Source organism: Convolutriloba macropyga, chromosome 7, assembly GCF_964194025.1.
Source record: "Convolutriloba macropyga chromosome 7, txConMacr16.3, whole genome shotgun sequence".
NCBI classification, from domain to species: domain Eukaryota; kingdom Metazoa; phylum Xenacoelomorpha; order Acoela; family Convolutidae; genus Convolutriloba; species Convolutriloba macropyga.
The window spans coordinates 60,257,370-60,275,092 of NC_134474.1; the positions used below are offsets into that span (position 1 = coordinate 60,257,370).

Here is a 17,723-nt window from a genome sequence, read left to right on the forward strand (position 1 = left end):
GACGACCAAATACATTTCAGAACCCGATTTAAATTTTCAGCATTTTGATAAATCGTTTCTGCGAAAAAAGGTCGGACCAAATCAAATAAATAGGATATATTAGAGGGCCTCACGGCGAATAAATTGGATTGTTGGAAACAGGAACTGTAAATTTTATTACTGCAAAAACATTCTTACTGCTAAATTGCTCCGGTAATAGGGGTCCAACCGGGGTTAGGGGTGGAATAAGTTTGGGGGTTGAGTGAGGGCGGTGTTGAGTGGAGTGTAAAGCTGTCCTCTGAGGGCGGTGTAAAGCTGTCCTCTACACCATTGATTTGTCTTCTCAGCATCTTCGCTGATTTATACCGTTAGAGACTAGTTTGAGATTAGTTAGAGAGCTGATTTATACCGTTAGCTCTAAGAGAACGGCTCCGTTACTTAACGCCCTCAGCCTTTACCAGTTTCAAGAAAATTCACGAATTTGTTGGTCAGACAAAAATCGATCAAACAAACACGATACAAAAATTGGAGTAAAAATTATCAATAGGACCGATATAATTGCTACAAAATTTAGTTGCTACAAATTAATATAGGATGCATTAAGAAAAAAATAAAGGGGAGGCGATTAATGAAAAAGCTTTAATTAAACCTATAAGATCCTACAAGAATCAATAAGCCGAAAAAATAACTTCAATCACATTAAACCTTTGGCGGTGTCAGGACAATATACCCAATGCATTTTGATATTTTCGTTCAATAATCCGACAATAAATTAGCGGTCGCTATTACAAGTAAGTTTTAACGTACTTAATGGCCATGGCCATGCCTCAGCTTCCGTGGGACTTGATATGAAACTAAACCTAAATTGGGATTAAATTATCCGCTTGTGTATGTTAATAAACACGTAACAGCGACGGCTAATTTGCAGTCGGATAATTTAACGCAAATTTCAAATTGTATTGGGTATATTGGCATCGGACATATTGTCATGTAACCACCTTTGACTTTTTCCTGATTCGGCATGAGCTCACACAAGCAAGCTAAATTACTAACTGCAAAATAAATGAGAATTCCCTTTCAAAAGCATTTGCTATTTAAAAAATCTGCAATCTTGTGGTTTTCAAACGGTTACCTGGTAAAAATTAAAAATAAACAATTTGTCTATATCGTCTCCGCAAAAGATCACCACTTACACTTACCTATGAAAAAATCTGTCACTTTTGACAATTACAGCCAGGATAACCAGGGAAGAAACTCATCCAAGCAGGCAAAAAATGACCTTTAAATTAGGTTTGCTGGGGAACTAACATTTTTTAAAAGCAAATCCGCACTAGCAGAACGTTGTCCGCTCTGCAAGAGAACAAATTTTGACACGAAAGCAGTTTCTAAATTTGCAGCCTAATTAGTTTAATGTCCTTGATCAGGGAAACAAATTGAACTAATTCAATAATCTCATTATATCACATTTCAAAAGTACAAAAAGTAGTGCTCTTGTACGAAGCAGTGCAAGTATCAAATTAGATGTAGTAAGCTTTCTACCGCTCTAAATATAAATTTAACCATCCCTCGCTGCAACCATTTAAATAAAACATTGTTGGAGAAGAAGACAAAGACCTTAATACCTTTCGTGAATTGATCTCGCAAACAAAAACCTGAAATGGTTCTTATTTATTCCCAAATTAGCCTCAATGGTTCCTATAAATATGTTTGAATACCATCGCCGTTAACGTTTTCCACTCTCGGAGAAAATTCTTCATGAATTGTCTTGTCTAAATCAACTAGCTCATTTTTTGCATTTATACTTATTTGAATTGCGTAATTAGAAGCAGAAACAATATAGGTGGGGGCACTATAAAAAAATGAAGGTCCAATCTTAAAGGGCAAAAGTTTGTTGCACTCCAGTTGCGGAGGACAAAGGATTTCAAGTTGCGACCTGGAATCACTAATTATATTTATCAAATTTAAATAAATATAATTTGATTTAGTAATTTGAAAACATCAATAATCAGCTGTTAACAGTCAGCAGTCAACGTTAGGAATTTCACGTCTTTCAATTTTCTTGATACTGCCTTTGAAATCGGGGCAAAAAACATGGACCTCTGATAACATAATAGTTAGTAGCAAGTTATAACTCTTACACAGAGTGCCCTAGCAGTGTGCGCAAAAGGGAAGTTAGCCAAACAGTGATACTTGAGAATGTGAGAGAGGAAAGCGGCTTTTAGGGCCGCCACTTCCTATCCAGGGGATGTTGAACAAACACAGGAGGCCTGCAGATTACATGCTGGAAACAGTGCTTATAGCTTCTGCTACCATAAAAGCGGTCACTCAAAAAGGCGGAGGTGGTAAAAATCGCAGATCAGGTCACATTTGAACAGACTTTTCACGTGATTTCTGACGTTGATTCGGCCTTCGGACCTCCTTTTTGCTTAGATCAGTTAACACAACTGAAGAAAGTAAATAGCAAAAGTTGAAATGTTATATGAGAAAACGTAGTGATATCTCAAGAACAAAGCTGTTTTTACAAAGACAAATATTGACGATCGAACACTTGTCTCCAAATTAGTTGAATACAGATATATCTTGCTAAATATCAGTACTCATAAACTATCTCACTTCATGCTCTTTCTTAGGCCGTTTCTCAAAAAATACCAAGTTTTCATGGCTGTGGTACAAGACAGCAACTTATCAACCGCATTGCAAACCGAGTAACTTCTCAACCACATAGTAACAACCTTTTAGCATCATCAAATTCAAAATGAAAACGGTGGACATTATAAAAATTGGTGACAATGGGTGGAAAATGAAAACGTGTTACATCAGGCATAAAATGCACGATAATTAATCACTGCCCTCAATCTGAGCTCAAGGTGGCGTTTTTCTACTTCAGTAAAACTGCGGAAAAGTCACATTCAACGAAAACGAACACTAACGCTTATTTCCATTTAAAAATTTAGGAATTGTTTTTCACAAAATTGTATAAAGGAGGCTAATTTATTGACTACTTCTACGACCAAATTGAAAATCAAATCATTAATTTTTTAGAACAATGACCTGTCAACCAACCAATTCTTTCGTTGTAGCCTTTAAGAAAAAATTAAAGAAGACTAATTAACAATAAATTTCTCTGAAGCAAAACAATAAATTTATCTGTCAATGGACCATGCAAAAAGTGTTATAATTTTAGCGAAGTGATACAAATTTCACCGATCCTAAACCAGGAAAAAGCGCAACCTTTTATAATTTTCAAATTTCTACCAGTTCTCTTTACTGATTCGTCCACTAAATGATACTTGATTTGACAGTGAGTGAAGAAAATATTTAAAAGTTTAAGAGCTCCATTTTTTCTACCAAATTGCTAGTTTTGAATTTCAATGTATGATTGCTTTAAACCACCAATTAAAACGCACATTTTAAAGATGAAAATGATTTCCTTCAGATTATATGTAGATTTGAAGAGGCTCAGATGACATCACTTAAAAATTGCACAAGTTGCTTGCTACTTAGATGCCATGTAAAGTTAGGAGAAGCAACAAATGAGCGGGAAACTGCCCGTTTGAATCTACAGAACGACTAAACGTTAACTCACGTTTGAACATTTCAAAATAAGGAGATCTTTCTTATTAGAGCTGTATATTCTCGGCTTTCAGTTATAGCATACAAAAAATGACCGTGAAAAAGTCGCCTATTGCGGTTGTAGATTTATATTGTTTGTTCACTGCACTTGGATGAATTGAAAGCTCTGTTAGTTTACTTTGACGACACCAGTAATTGCAAAAGAGTTACAAATATATTCATAAACATACGAAGAATTTTCTCAAAGTATTAGAGAATAGTTGACCGTTATATATACCTTTAAAATTTCAAGAGCTAAAATCGATACCGTTTTCAATTTCTTGAAAAACTTGTACAGCTTTTCCATCTATTATGCAGGTCCTAATTGGATACCAAAACCGTAGAACTTAATCCTAAACAATGAAGTGTTTTGCAGAAAAGTTTGCTGCAGTCATTTCAAACAATTTGTTGATATGATGACGTATCATATCAACAAATTGTCATTATTGTCCGTCATTATGGAATCCGTCATTATTATCTAGTTTGACGTTGTGAACGACAAAAATTTGAAAACTAATTATTTCCCGAGAAAAAAATGAAAAGTTCTATTCAAATATCGATTCAGATCTTTTCAATGATTCTCTTTTGTTTATCTTCGGAGAAGATATCGATCGGCCGAAATCGACTCAACAAAAAACCTTGGAGGGGTGGAACAAATATGCTGCTACCAATAGTATCTTTTTCATAAGACAAACAAAATAATTAAAATTGTAAACAAAATCGATGTTTGAAACTATTAATGCTCAGGATTTAAGACCATCTCAATTTAAACATTAAGCTATGAATTAAAAGCTATCGACTAAGCGTTTCAAGTTATCAAAGTATTTTATTAGGTATTCTGTGATAGTTATCCAACTCGTAATTAAGGCAATAAATTTATAAGGCTTTTCAAAAATTTACAGCGTAAAAAATAATAGGAATAGTCCAATAGAATATCATAAAATTTTAATATGCATATCAGACGATGAAATTTCATTAACAATTAAAACATATTTGTTTAGGAAAGCTTCCAAATTAAAAATTCATCAGATGCACAAAAAACGACAAAATTTACTCTCTGAAAACATCATGCAATAATAATGAACTATCTTCTAAAGAGCACACAACATCAATACCGCCTTTGACTATCATGCTCTGTGCACAACCATTGGTAGAAAATATTTAGGGGATGAAACGATCACTTCAGTCAAAAAAAGTTCCAACTACGTCACAAAACAAGTCTTAAGAAGTGAGGCTACACAAAATCTTCACGAAAATGAAATGTCTTTCATTATTTGGGTTCTTACAAACGATTGAATCTGTCACAATAATGGCATTTTCTCCATTCATGCATGAAGAACATTAAATTCTGAACATCTCTCAAAGATGTGAAAACCCTCAAATCTGTTCAGCATGCAAAGTGTGAGTTGAAAACTATCTATTATCTTAGAACTAAAATGACATATGCGTGTGCTTCAAACTTCAGTCTAGGTCTTTTCTGCTGAAATTTTTTCTCCTGTCAGTTAAGAAGGGGATCTTAGAATTTGAATGATACAGGTGTGTGCTTCATTTCAGGCCAAATCATACTGTGATAAAAATGGTTTTTCAAATTATTCTTTCGGAAGCCTTTCTTTTGAAGATACGCACAATGAAGACCGCACTTTTTCATGTTCAAAGCCTTTCGCAAGCCTTTACTAGTTAAATTTTTCGGTGAAAACCGGTACAAATTTTCAATTTTGGAGCGCCCCAAATACCGCCGGCAATGGAAAACGACAATAAACAACTTCATCCTTGGGTGGTTCCAATTTAGAACACGGACAAAGGGCCAAACGAGGCGTGACCAACAATTCTGCAAAACTACCTGCATTGCTAGGAGTGCACTGTCACTGCGGGGGCTGTTAATGTCGCTTTAGGTCTCATATTTGGGGAATAGAGTCTTGAGTTTGAAGGAAAGGCGGCAGCCATGAACTGACAGGCCAAGGCTATATACCTGTCTAGATTGGCATGTGAATGTCATTTAGCGGCAATATTGCGAAATCAAGGGCTTATATCAACAGACACTGATTTTAGATTACAAGGTTCACGATATTATTAACTTTTAATGTGAATTATTAATCCCAGATGGCTCAATAACCTGAAGCGAAATAAACTTCGGAAGCAAAAGTCAAGTTAAAGAGATCGTAGAATTATTGTGGATTTGGTTAGTAAAGGAATTTATTTCTCCGGTATACTATATAAGTTTTGTTAATATATAAATAACATCATAAAGTTTTGGAGGCCCGAACAAGATAGGCCACTGGACCTGAGGTCCACAACACCCTACCCCGACCATAGAATAATAAAATAGAGAAAAGTAAAATATAAAAAAAACGGATTTCTTTACATTAGTTTTGCTACTTTCATTCTATTTCAACCTCTGATAGGATAAACGCTAGTAAACACAAAAGCATCAAAACGGCCGCCCTTCAGAACAGACTTATAAAAATATGACACTTTTGGCATCCCAATAGCTAAAAAGCTCTTCAAGAGGTTTTCTGGTTTTAAAAGTGTCAAATGACCAATTATTAAAAATCTCCCCGTAAACAATAAAAGAGCAGCAAAAAATAACAAAAGTCATAACAGGTGTTTTTGTACTTTGATCTGACGTCAAATGGGACAAATTTGTGCATTATGGCATTTCACTAAACTAGAAAGGAAAGAATCAACATTAGTGATCAATAACTTTGTCAAGAGTATTAATTCTGTTGTAACTTCAATTAGGCTCAAAATAATCAAAGGTTCAGCTTTGATCCACAATCATGGCTGCCTATAGATAAGTTTGCACGGAGCATCACATGATCTATGAAGAAGCAATTGTAGTACAGATTTCCATAAAAGTCAGCTACCTATTTACCTATTGAGAAAAAACTTAATGAAAAAAAGTTGCGACTTCAGAATAATTTCTGACGATTAATTCTCTAGTTCGAATGCTATATCAAAATATCTTAAAAGTTTTTTATTTGTCTTACCCAATGAGCAGGGAATTAAAATTGTAGTCAACATGACAGGATTCAAGAAAACTGAAAAAAAAGAGATAAAGAGACGGAGCTTCTGAGATCTGGAACAATTTTTTTCGGTGATTAAAATTGGAATGCCGCTCAAACAATGTTGATTTAATTTACCTTGTAATTGAAGAATGGAAGATTAATCAAGATCTTAAGATTTACACCTTACCATAAAAAATGAATCAGTAGTTCCAACCATAGCAGATATCATTGTTCAGAATTATTTCTTCATTGCAACTAGAAAGACCAAAAGATTTATTTTCCTGTTATTTTTCAATGACCAGAACGGTGTTCAATTCTACAACAAATATTAGAGATTGTGAAACAGCGCATCACATTATTCCTATTGAAAACCAAAGTTTATTCTTATACCGACTGCTACTATATTATTATGAATCGGGGTGATTGTACCAACCTCATATGGAACTCAGATTTCACAGAACTTCTACGGGTTTTAATAGAGATTGGAATTGAATTTCATGCACCAAAATCTATATTATAATACTTGGTTCTAATTCATCTCATCCAGTAAGCGCAAATTTCAGAGGCAAGGTTTCCCTATGATGACACTGCACAAACCTCCCATTCAATTATATCCACCGAATTTCGGTGATCAAGGAAGGAGACCACAGAAATTACTTTTTAAAAATAATTTGACAAAATGGCTTCATTACTTTCGTGAAAATGCACTGAGCGTGAAATTGTAGCTCACCATTCACTCGCCCGAAATAAGCAGAGACTAGACTAGGAACAATAGATCTTTCGAAACACCTGTAGTATAGACTTTACAACAAGAACATGGACCACTTTGTGTCTGAAGCGGTTCAATTCAACAATCGTTTCTGATATTTATGTTAAACTATTACGTTATAAAAATTTACCTCCCACAAACAATAGATAAAACTTCAAGATATACCATTTATCTGCCTGCTTAATAATTTCGTCAAAGCTCTCTTAGAGGACTTCAAAAAATACCAAAAGGAGGACTGTTCAGAAGAACTAACAGACTATAAGGACTTAACCATCCTGGAATTTCTCTGGTCAAAAAACAAACAAAACGGGCAGCTTGCCAGAAAATAGCCGCGATAGCTTGTAGATCTACAGTCTCAAAAAGAAAGTAAAACGAAAAAAAAAAGAAATTTATTCTTTTCATTAAGGCCTGAGATGTTAACTTTTGATTAAGAAACTCTCTCACTTGACCATATCTCAATATACACTCACCTGGCGATATGACTTATTGAATTACAATAATGAAAATCAAGTTCAGAGTGAGGTGGTCATTATTCAGAGTAGTAACTCATGTGTGACCAAAAACTCTTTCACGCGAATGAACAGAAAAAACTCACTCAACTAAAAGTGACAAATGACGTCACGCACGCAATTCAGTTGAAATTGCATGATCAAAAGGATCTATTCTGTTTCGCCTCCCCCCAGCTTAGTGGGCATAAATCTCTCATGACCCCCAAGCTCACGTGCTATTGTCCTCCATAGTAACGTGCTATATAACATTTGATTTGCAACTGGGGGTCATAAAAAAAACTGGGGGGCCGAAACAGAAAAGATCCGATCGAATAAACAAAACGCAGATCTGAAGAAATTGAGACATCATATGGTCGCAACAAAACCCTTGAAATAAAACCCGAGGAGGCCAATAACAGCTTTAGCTACCGCTTTGCAGCTACTAGTATAAATGATGTCTTTGCTATCCGAGACAATGAATGAACTAGACTTCATGACTCCAATCTCTGTTAGAAACTATCATAAAACTATTATTTTCGTCGGGCTTTTTGAAGGCAAAAAAGCAGTGAAAGACTTGAATTTATGTTTTCCCGCTCATTTAGCAGTACAGTTCCTGAAAGAGGATCCAATTAACTGAATTGAGAATTAAAAAAACCCTCAAATTGGCCAGCAGAAACTGAACAATACGAGCCAAAGGGACCAAATAGTTCCACAAATACAGAGAAAATAGTAGCATTTTAAATTTTAGATACTTGTGGTATCAACCACGAAAGGCGAAGATTTAAACGAGAAGTATATGGAACCAAAAATAAAAAATGGAATCCAAGAAAAAAGTTCTTAAAAGTCAAGAAGCAAGCAGAGGCTGCGAAAATGACATGCATTAAAAAAGTAGAAAATCGCCAATGCTGGGATTCGCTAGAGCTTCTAGGTATCACCGTCTTCAAAACAAAAAAAAACTGTAAAGCAAAAGTCTAAAGACGACCAAATCACCAAGCGCAAAATCATTTTTATTGACGACTTTAGGTCATTAAAATATCAACATGCTCAAATTCAGAAAACTTGGAAACTATTCAAAATAAGGCAACGGATGTCGGAAATTCTTCATACTTACCTCTTAAAACCCAATCTGTCAGACCAACGTCAACCCAAACATTGAATTGCAGTCCAGCAGAAATCTGGTTGTTTGAAAAGACACACAGAGGCAAGACAGACAAAAAATCACAAATTTGGAAAAACGGTCCTTGACTTTTAGAAAGCTTCCATTCTCAGGCGCCAAATTTGTTCTGCTTAAATGAGTATATTAAAAGCAGATTAGAAGTGAGCCTGGCGTCATATAGTCGTAGCAAAAACCATGAAGGAACAAAAAGCACGAGAAGGCCAATAACAGCTAGCCACCGTCGCAATCAAAACACACTTGCAAAGAAACTCAAAAAATAACTATAAATTTTGGCATTATCATTATGTACGTAAAAAAAAGCTACACAATTACTTTATAATTGACTGTACAATTAATCCCAATTAAGACATTTTGAACCTGAAATCAGGCATTCACAGCAACTTTGGCGCATCAAGCACTTGAAACACAACTGAAGCCTGCTTCGAGACTTTAATGTAACTTAATACCCACAGGGCTTTGCCTGTTTATTGAAAGCTCTTTAATGAAAAAATATGTGAACACACATGATAAAAAAACAGCGCCAATATCTCTTTGGACTTAAAAAATCTAAGAAAGGGTTTTAAAGAAAGGGTATCGAGTCATCAAAACAAACAGCTACAAAAAGAACAAACGCTCAAACTAACCACTATAAAAAGTGTACCTCAAACGTACCGCTTTGACGAAAAACAATGTGAATCGAGAATAATCAGAATACATACAGAATAATCATCAAAAAAGCTGTGTGAAGCCAGAACGAGTCTCGGTAAATCCACCCAAAATGATTGTGTAAAGAACCGTTGACTATCAATTCAAGAGACTTTTTGAAATGTTTTAAAATTTTGGCGAAATATTGTTTCTAAAAAACAAAAACGATGACTTATTTTAAACCTTATTCTAATGCCAACAATAATGAACTAACAAGGGAATTTGGATAAATGTCAAGCTTTCATAATTTGATGCTCACTAGTAAGAAGGTCAGCAATCCTTCAAGATGGCACACATCAATTTTTGAAAAGTAACCACAACAGTTTCTGTGGTTACTTATACATTATCAATAACAGTTTTTGGTTTGCGCCAGTGGATAAATTTTTTTTATTTTCTACAAAAAATTTGAAACATGTAGCTGTTCTATTTTCATAAATTGGAGACTGTGACATTCGATTTTTTTAAGAGTGAGCAAATTAAATCCCAAAATAATGCAGCAGCAATGAACAACTGTGTATTGCATAATTTGTTAAACATCGGCAGTTAGCTTTTATCAAAAGAAGTATTCTTGAAAAACCAAAAATATTATTTTGTTGTAGTTCTGAATTGCTTTGTCGAGCCTTGACAGACTTGAACAGTTGTAAAACTGAGCGAGATTGTAAAACTCTCTCACTTGACCATATCTCAATATACACTCACATGGTGATATCACTTATTGAATTACAATAATTAAAATCAATTTCAGAGTGAGGTAGTCATTATTCAGAGCAAAGAAACTCATGTGTGACCAAAAAACTTTTTCACGCGAATGAACAGAAATAACTCACTCCACTAAAAGTGACAAATCACGCACGCAATTCAGTTGAAATTGCATGATCGAAAGGATCTATTCTGTTTCGCCTCCTCCCAGCTTAGTGGGCATTAATCTTTCATGACCCCCAAGCTCACGTGCTAGTGTCTTCCAGAGTAACGTGCTATAAAACAACATATAATTTGCAACTGGGGGTCATAAAAAACACTGGGGCGCGAAACAGAATAGATCCGATCGAATCAACAAAACGCAGATCTGAAGAAATTGAGACATCATATGGTCGCAACAAAAACCTTGAAGAAAAAAACAGGAGGAGGCCGATAACAGCTTTAGCTACCACTTTGCGGCTACTAATAAAAATGATGTCTTTGCTATCCGAGAAAATGAAAGAATTGCTAATGAACTAGAGTTCATGACTCCAATCTTTGTTAGAAACTATCACAAAACTATCATTTTCGTCGGGATTTTTAAAGGCAAAATAATAGCAGTGAAAGACTTGAATTTATGTTTTCCCGCTCATTTAGCAGTACAGTTCCTGAAAGAGGATCCAATTAACTGAATTGAGAATTAAAAAAAACCCTCAAATTGGCCAGCAGAAACTGAACAATACGCGCCAAAGGGACCAAATAGTTCCACAAACACAGAGAAAATAGTAGCATTTAAAATTTTAGATACTTGTGGTATCAACCACAAAAGGCGAAGATTTAAACGAGAAGTATATGGAACCAAGAAAAAAAATGGAATCCAAGAAAAAAGTTCTTAAAAGTCAAGAAGCAAGCAGAGGCTGCGAAAATGACATGCATTAAAAAAGTAGAAAATCGCCAATGCTGGGATTCGCTAGAGCTTCTAGGTATCACCGTCTTCAAAACAAAAAAAAACTGTAAAGCAAAAGTCTAAAGACGACCAAATCACCAAGCGCAAAATCATTTTTATTGACGACTTTAGGTCATTAAAATATGAACATGCTCAAATTCAGAAAACTTGGAAACTATTCGAAATAAGGCAACGGATGTCGGAAATTCTTCATACTTACCTCTTAAAACCCAATCTGTCAGACCAACGTCAACCCAAACATTGAATTGCAGTCCAGCAGAAATCTGGTTGTTTGAAAAGACACACAGAGGCAAGACAGACAAAAAATCACAAATTTGGAAAAACGGTCCTTGACTTTTAGAAAGCTTTCATTCTCCGGCGCCAAATTTGTTCTGCTTAAATGAGTATATTAAAAGCAGATTAGAAGTGAGCCTGGCGTCATATAGTCGTAGCAAAAACCATGAAGGAACAAAAAGCACGAGAAGGCCAATAACAGCTAGCCACCGTCGCAATCAAAACACACTTGCAAAGAAACTCAAAAAATAACTATAAATTTTGGCATTATCATTATGTACGTAAAAAAAACTAACAAAAACCGTTTAAAAGCTACACAATTACCTTATAATTGACTGTACAATTAATCCCAATTAAGACATTTTGAATCTGAAATCAGGCATTCACAGCAACTTTAGCGCATCAAGCACTTGAAACACAACTGAAGCCTGCTTGGAGACTCTAATGTAACTTAATGCCCAAGGGGCTTTGCCTGTTTATTGCCAGCTCTTTAATGGAAAAATATGTGAACATACATAACAAAAAACAGCGCCAATATTTCTTTGGACGAAAATTTTCTTCGGAAAAAATCTAAGAAATGGTTTTAAAGAAGAAAGGGTGTCGAGTCATCAAAACAAACAGCTACAAAAAGAACAAACGCTCAAACTAACCACCTTGAAAAATGTACCTCGAACGTTCCACTTTGACGAAAAACAATGTGGAATAGAGAATAATCAGAATACATACGAATAATCATAAAAAAAAGCTGTGTGAAGCCAGAACGAGGCTCGGTAAATCCACCCGAAAATACTGTGTAAAGAACCGTCAACTATCAATTCAAGATACTTTTTAAAATGTTTTTAAAAAACTTGGCAAAATTTTGCGTCTAGAAAACAAAAAAGATAACTTATTTTGAAACTTATTCTAATGCCAATAATAATGAACTAACAAGGGAATTTTGATAATTGCCAAGCTTTCATAATTTGATGCTCACTAGAAAGAAGGTTAGCAATCCTTCAAGATGGCACAAATCAATTTTTGAGCAGTAACCAAAACAGTTTCCGTGGTTACTTATACATTATCAAAAACCGTTTTTCTGGTTGGCGCCAATGAATAAAATTTTTCAATTTTCTATAAAAATTTGAAACATTTAGCTCTTCTATTTTCATAAATTGGAAACTGTGACATTCGATTTTTTTAAGAGTGAGCAAATTAAATCCCACAGTAATGCAGCAGCAATGAACAACCGTGTAATGCATACTTTGTAAAACATCGGCAGATAATAGCTTTTATCAAAACAAGTATTCTTGAAAAACCAAGTATTATTTTGTTGTAGTTCTGAATTGCTTTATCGAGCCTTGACAGACTTAAGCAGTGATTTGTTGTAAAACTAAGCGAGACATCAACCATTGGTGCTAATCTTTTTTTGCCTATTTGAGCATTTTTGCCTATTTCTATGCCAATAAGGTGAAGCACATTTTGTGCTCAGAGCTTATTCTAAAAATTTTTAAATAAAAACATTTTTGTCTCATTGAGTTTTGATGCATATGAATAATAATCAGTACTTTCCAATTCATCCACGAAATTGTGAACTTCCGGAATATTTGAGTGGTCTTAACCGCCACAACTTGGTTTTTGTTCCAACATTACACAACCTGACTTACAAATGGTCTCCTGGCAAAAGATGACTGTTTTTGCAGACTGAAATTATTGAAAACTTTAAAAAATTATTGTTTGAAAAAAACTTTGGGCAAGGGGTAGGTAAATTCCTTTAAAATATGAGAAAGCAATTTTTGCAGGAAACTGAATTATACCACGTTATTTGATCTTGTTGCAATACATGAACCACCAGCATAGCATTGCAATGAGCTCAAGATGCCACAAAAATTTATGACTCAACTAAACGGAACTATTCAACAAAGTAAAGCCGTAAACCGAGGAACATGATACTATGACTAACGCAATTTTATAAACTTGGAATAACGCAATTTTATAAAATTGGATACAGTATTTTTATCGTTTCGCAAACAGGCATATCTGAAATCCAGCAAACACTTCTGAACCTGAAGTCTATGTTAAAGCAATACCATGTTCGATGAAACACCAAAAAACGCAAGCGAACAACACCTTGTCGGCAAAATAGTATAATCCATATCAATTAATTGATCGCTAAATAAAAAAAAGGAATTTTGTAACCAGAAAAGTTTCACTTTTGCGTAGAAAAAATATATCCCATTTTGATAGAAAAATTTGTACCGTGGCTACAAAAAACTCGAGACTTTGACTCACTGCAAGTTGATGAACTTAGAACCGCTTTACGGATCATAAAACTTATTTTAAAAAATTGCATTGAACTTTGGTAGCCTGCTACCGTAACAAAAATTTGTTTTAAATATACAATTCACATATTATTTACCGGAAGATGATAAACATAAAGAAAAATTCTGCTGAGCAAAAAAATATTGAAAAAAATAAAAACATGCAGATAAAAACATGCAGATTTAATTGCAATTAATCTCAGGGTGGCAACCAAGTCCACTCAAATAAGCAATTGATATTATCATTTGCCACTTTTTCCACTAGCTCGTAAATCAACATTCAAAATAATGCTGCCAGCCAGCGTTGCGTTTCAAATTGTACAAGTGACATACAAATGTGCGGTTTAAACAAAGTCCTTTAGTGTCAAATTGCGAGTTTCAAATTTTGAGCTCTAACCTTCGAGTAAATAAATAGTGTAGAATGGAAGAGAAACTGCCCCCACTAAAGTATCGGCAACTGATAAATTAATCAAGAAGTAATTGTTCCATCGTCTCAATTTCCTCTCCTTGAAAAAAGCTAGCATTACCAATATATTCCCAGCTACAGTGAGTACAGAAACAGTTCCACAAATTATAATTAGAAATATTGCTGGTATCAAATTCATTCTATTGCTAAACGTCTTCACTGTAAAAGGAAGACTTCCAAACTATGCATAAATTATTTTCCGGCGTTTACAGTTGAAAATCAAGCACCAAGCAGCTAGTGCCGCGCGCAAACTTAAATATCCATTTGGGCCAATCACGGATTAGAGCGGATTAATGGAGCATGCTTCTATTTTTCCCCTCTTCTCTTCTCTTTCCTAGCCCCTTCCATGTTACTTTACACATTCGATGCATAAAAACAGCCACGAAATATCGTCCAAATATAAGTTTCTGATTATAAACAAACAGATAAACAGAAATACGCCACCACGAAATGCAATTTCATGAACAAATTTTTTTCTGTTAAATTTATAAATTTTCATGAAAGTGGAAATGTTTGTAAATACAAGAATAATTTGATTTCCTTTGCAATTATTTGGACCAGACACCAGGACCGGCCTCCAATTCAATTTTGATTGGTAACATCCCAGCAAATGATTGGTCAACATATTTTAAACATTCTTAAGGCAACTTTAGCAACAACAAACAAGCGTGGCAACTAATATGCAAATAAAGGAATACGCCTTTTTAAAATTAAAATAGTTTTGAAAATGATTTCAGACAACTGAAAATTCCATTTTAGAAAATGATATTGCAATTTCCGGGAATCCAGTGAAGCTGTCTCAGTCCATTGCAAAACCATTTACATTTTCAATGTCACCTTTTAATTAATAACTTGAACTACCTCAAAAGGAGTTAATTATCTTATTAGCAACTTTCATTGACTGTAGATACGATCAAACACAAAATTGTGAAAGTACCGAGATAAAATTATGGAAATTTTTCTCAGGTCGTGGCGTGGAAAAATATGTAATATTTCTGATTTACAAAGATCGGCCATTAGGCACACCAAGATATGGATAATTGAACACTGAGAACTTCTATAGTAATAGCAGTTGTAAATAATTTTTCAGGTGTAATTCTGCTTCCAGTTGATCCATTTGGGCCAATCACGGATTAGAGCGGATTAATGGAGCATGCTTCTATTTTTCCCCTCTTCTCTTCTCTTTCCTAGCCCCTTCCATGTTACTTTACACATTCGATGCATAAAAACAGCCACGAAATATCGTCCAAATATAAGTTTCTGATTATAAACAAACAGATAAACAGAAATACGCCACCACGAAATGCAATTTCATGAACAAATTTTTTTCTGTTAAATTTATAAATTTTCATGAAAGTGGAAATGTTTGTAAATACAAGAATAATTTGATTTCCTTTGCAATTATTTGGACCAGACACCAGGACCGGCCTCCAATTCAATTTTGATTGGTAACATCCCAGCAAATGATTGGTCAACATATTTTAAACATTCTTAAGGCAACTTTAGCAACAACAAACAAGCGTGGCAACTAATATGCAAATAAAGGAATACGCCTTTTTAAAATTAAAATAGTTTTGAAAATGATTTCAGACAACTGAAAATTCCATTTTAGAAAATGATATTGCAATTTCCGGGAATCCAGTGAAGCTGTCTCAGTCCATTGCAAAACCATTTACATTTTCAATGTCACCTTTTAATTAATAACTTGAACTACCTCAAAAGGAGTTAATTATCTTATTAGCAACTTTCATTGACTGTAGATACGATCAAACACAAAATTGTGAAAGTACCGAGATAAAATTATGGAAATTTTTCTCAGGTCGTGGCGTGGAAAAATATGTAATATTTCTGATTTACAAAGATCGGCCATTAGGCACACCAAGATATGGATAATTGAACACTGAGAACTTCTATAGTAATAGCAGTTGTAAATAATTTTTCAGGTGTAATTCTGCTTCCAGTTGATCCATTTGGGCCAATCACGGATTAGAGCGGATTAATGGAGCATGCTTCTATTTTTCCCCTCTTCTCTTCTCTTTCCTAGCCCCTTCCATGTTACTTTACACATTCGATGCATAAAAACAGCCACGAAATATCGTCCAAATATAAGTTTCTGATTATAAACAAACAGATAAACAGAAATACGCCACCACGAAATGCAATTTCATGAACAAATTTTTTTCTGTTAAATTTATAAATTTTCATGAAAGTGGAAATGTTTGTAAATACAAGAATAATTTGATTTCCTTTGCAATTATTTGGACCAGACACCAGGACCGGCCTCCAATTCAATTTTGATTGGTAACATCCCAGCAAATGATTGGTCAACATATTTTAAACATTCTTAAGGCAACTTTAGCAACAACAAACAAGCGTGGCAACTAATATGCAAATAAAGGAATACGCCTTTTTAAAATTAAAATAGTTTTGAAAATGATTTCAGACAACTGAAAATTCCATTTTAGAAAACGATATTGCAATTTCCGGGAATCCAGTGAAGCTGTCTCAGTCCATTGCAAAACCATTTACATTTTCAATGTCACCTTTTAATTAATAACTTGAACTACCTCAAAAGGAGTTAATTATCTTATTAGCAACTTTCATTGACTGTAGATACGATCAAACACAAAATTGTGAAAGTACCGAGATAAAATTATGGAAATTTTTCTCAGGTCGTGGCGTGGAAAAATATGTAATATTTCTGATTTACAAAGATCGGCCATTAGGCACACCAAGATATGGATAATTGAACACTGAGAACTTCTATAGTAATAGCAGTTGTAAATAATTTTTCAGGTGTAATTCTGCTTCCAGTTGAACTTGACAAAATAAATCCAGAGTATTTTGATGATGTTCGGTTGCTTAACTCGGCTTCTGTAGTCTATCTATTAGCTTAACCACTTGTTGCTACAATTTTTTTTCATGTTTGCCTTGCTAGCTGTTATTAACAAAAGGAAACGTATAGTCAGAAATTTTAGTTTGTTTTTGGGAAATGAGAAAGGTACAGAATCGGTTCAAAAGACGTGCTCCGCAGGTTCTCAGATCTCTTTAGTTACCGTTAATGCTAGCGAAATCATTAGGTCAAGATCTTTTTTCAATTTTATCGTTGAAAAGGTGCTTTGGTCTAGTCTTGCTGAGAGAATTTCCCCAAGAGTTAGCGAAATTCACTAAGAGGTGTTTACCTCAGTAGAATTTGTTGAGCACAAAATATCAATTCTCACGTGTGAGTTTCCTTTTCATGTGTCGCTATTAAATTGAAATCATCGGATAAATCCGTTGACTCACCGGAAAATCATCGGCAAAATTATTGAAAAATCCCTATATTTTG

General features: G+C 34.5%; 1 protein-coding gene across 2 annotated transcripts in view; it reads right to left on the bottom strand.

Moving 5' to 3' along the window:
* LOC142343204 (muscarinic acetylcholine receptor M2-like) overlaps positions 1-15,077 on the bottom strand; it is a 52,217-nt gene extending 37,140 nt beyond the window's left edge. Inside the window, exon 1 of one of the 2 annotated variants that reach the window (XM_075394946.1) lies at positions 14,327-15,077. In XM_075394946.1, the coding sequence (XP_075251061.1) occupies positions 14,327-14,534 (208 nt within the window). In that variant the 5' untranslated portion in view covers positions 14,535-15,077. Of the gene's footprint in view, positions 1-5,431; positions 5,806-14,326 lie in introns of those variants that run through there. The other variant, XM_075394947.1, reaches the window with a different exon arrangement.
* Positions 15,078-17,723: the final 2,646 nt, after the last annotated feature.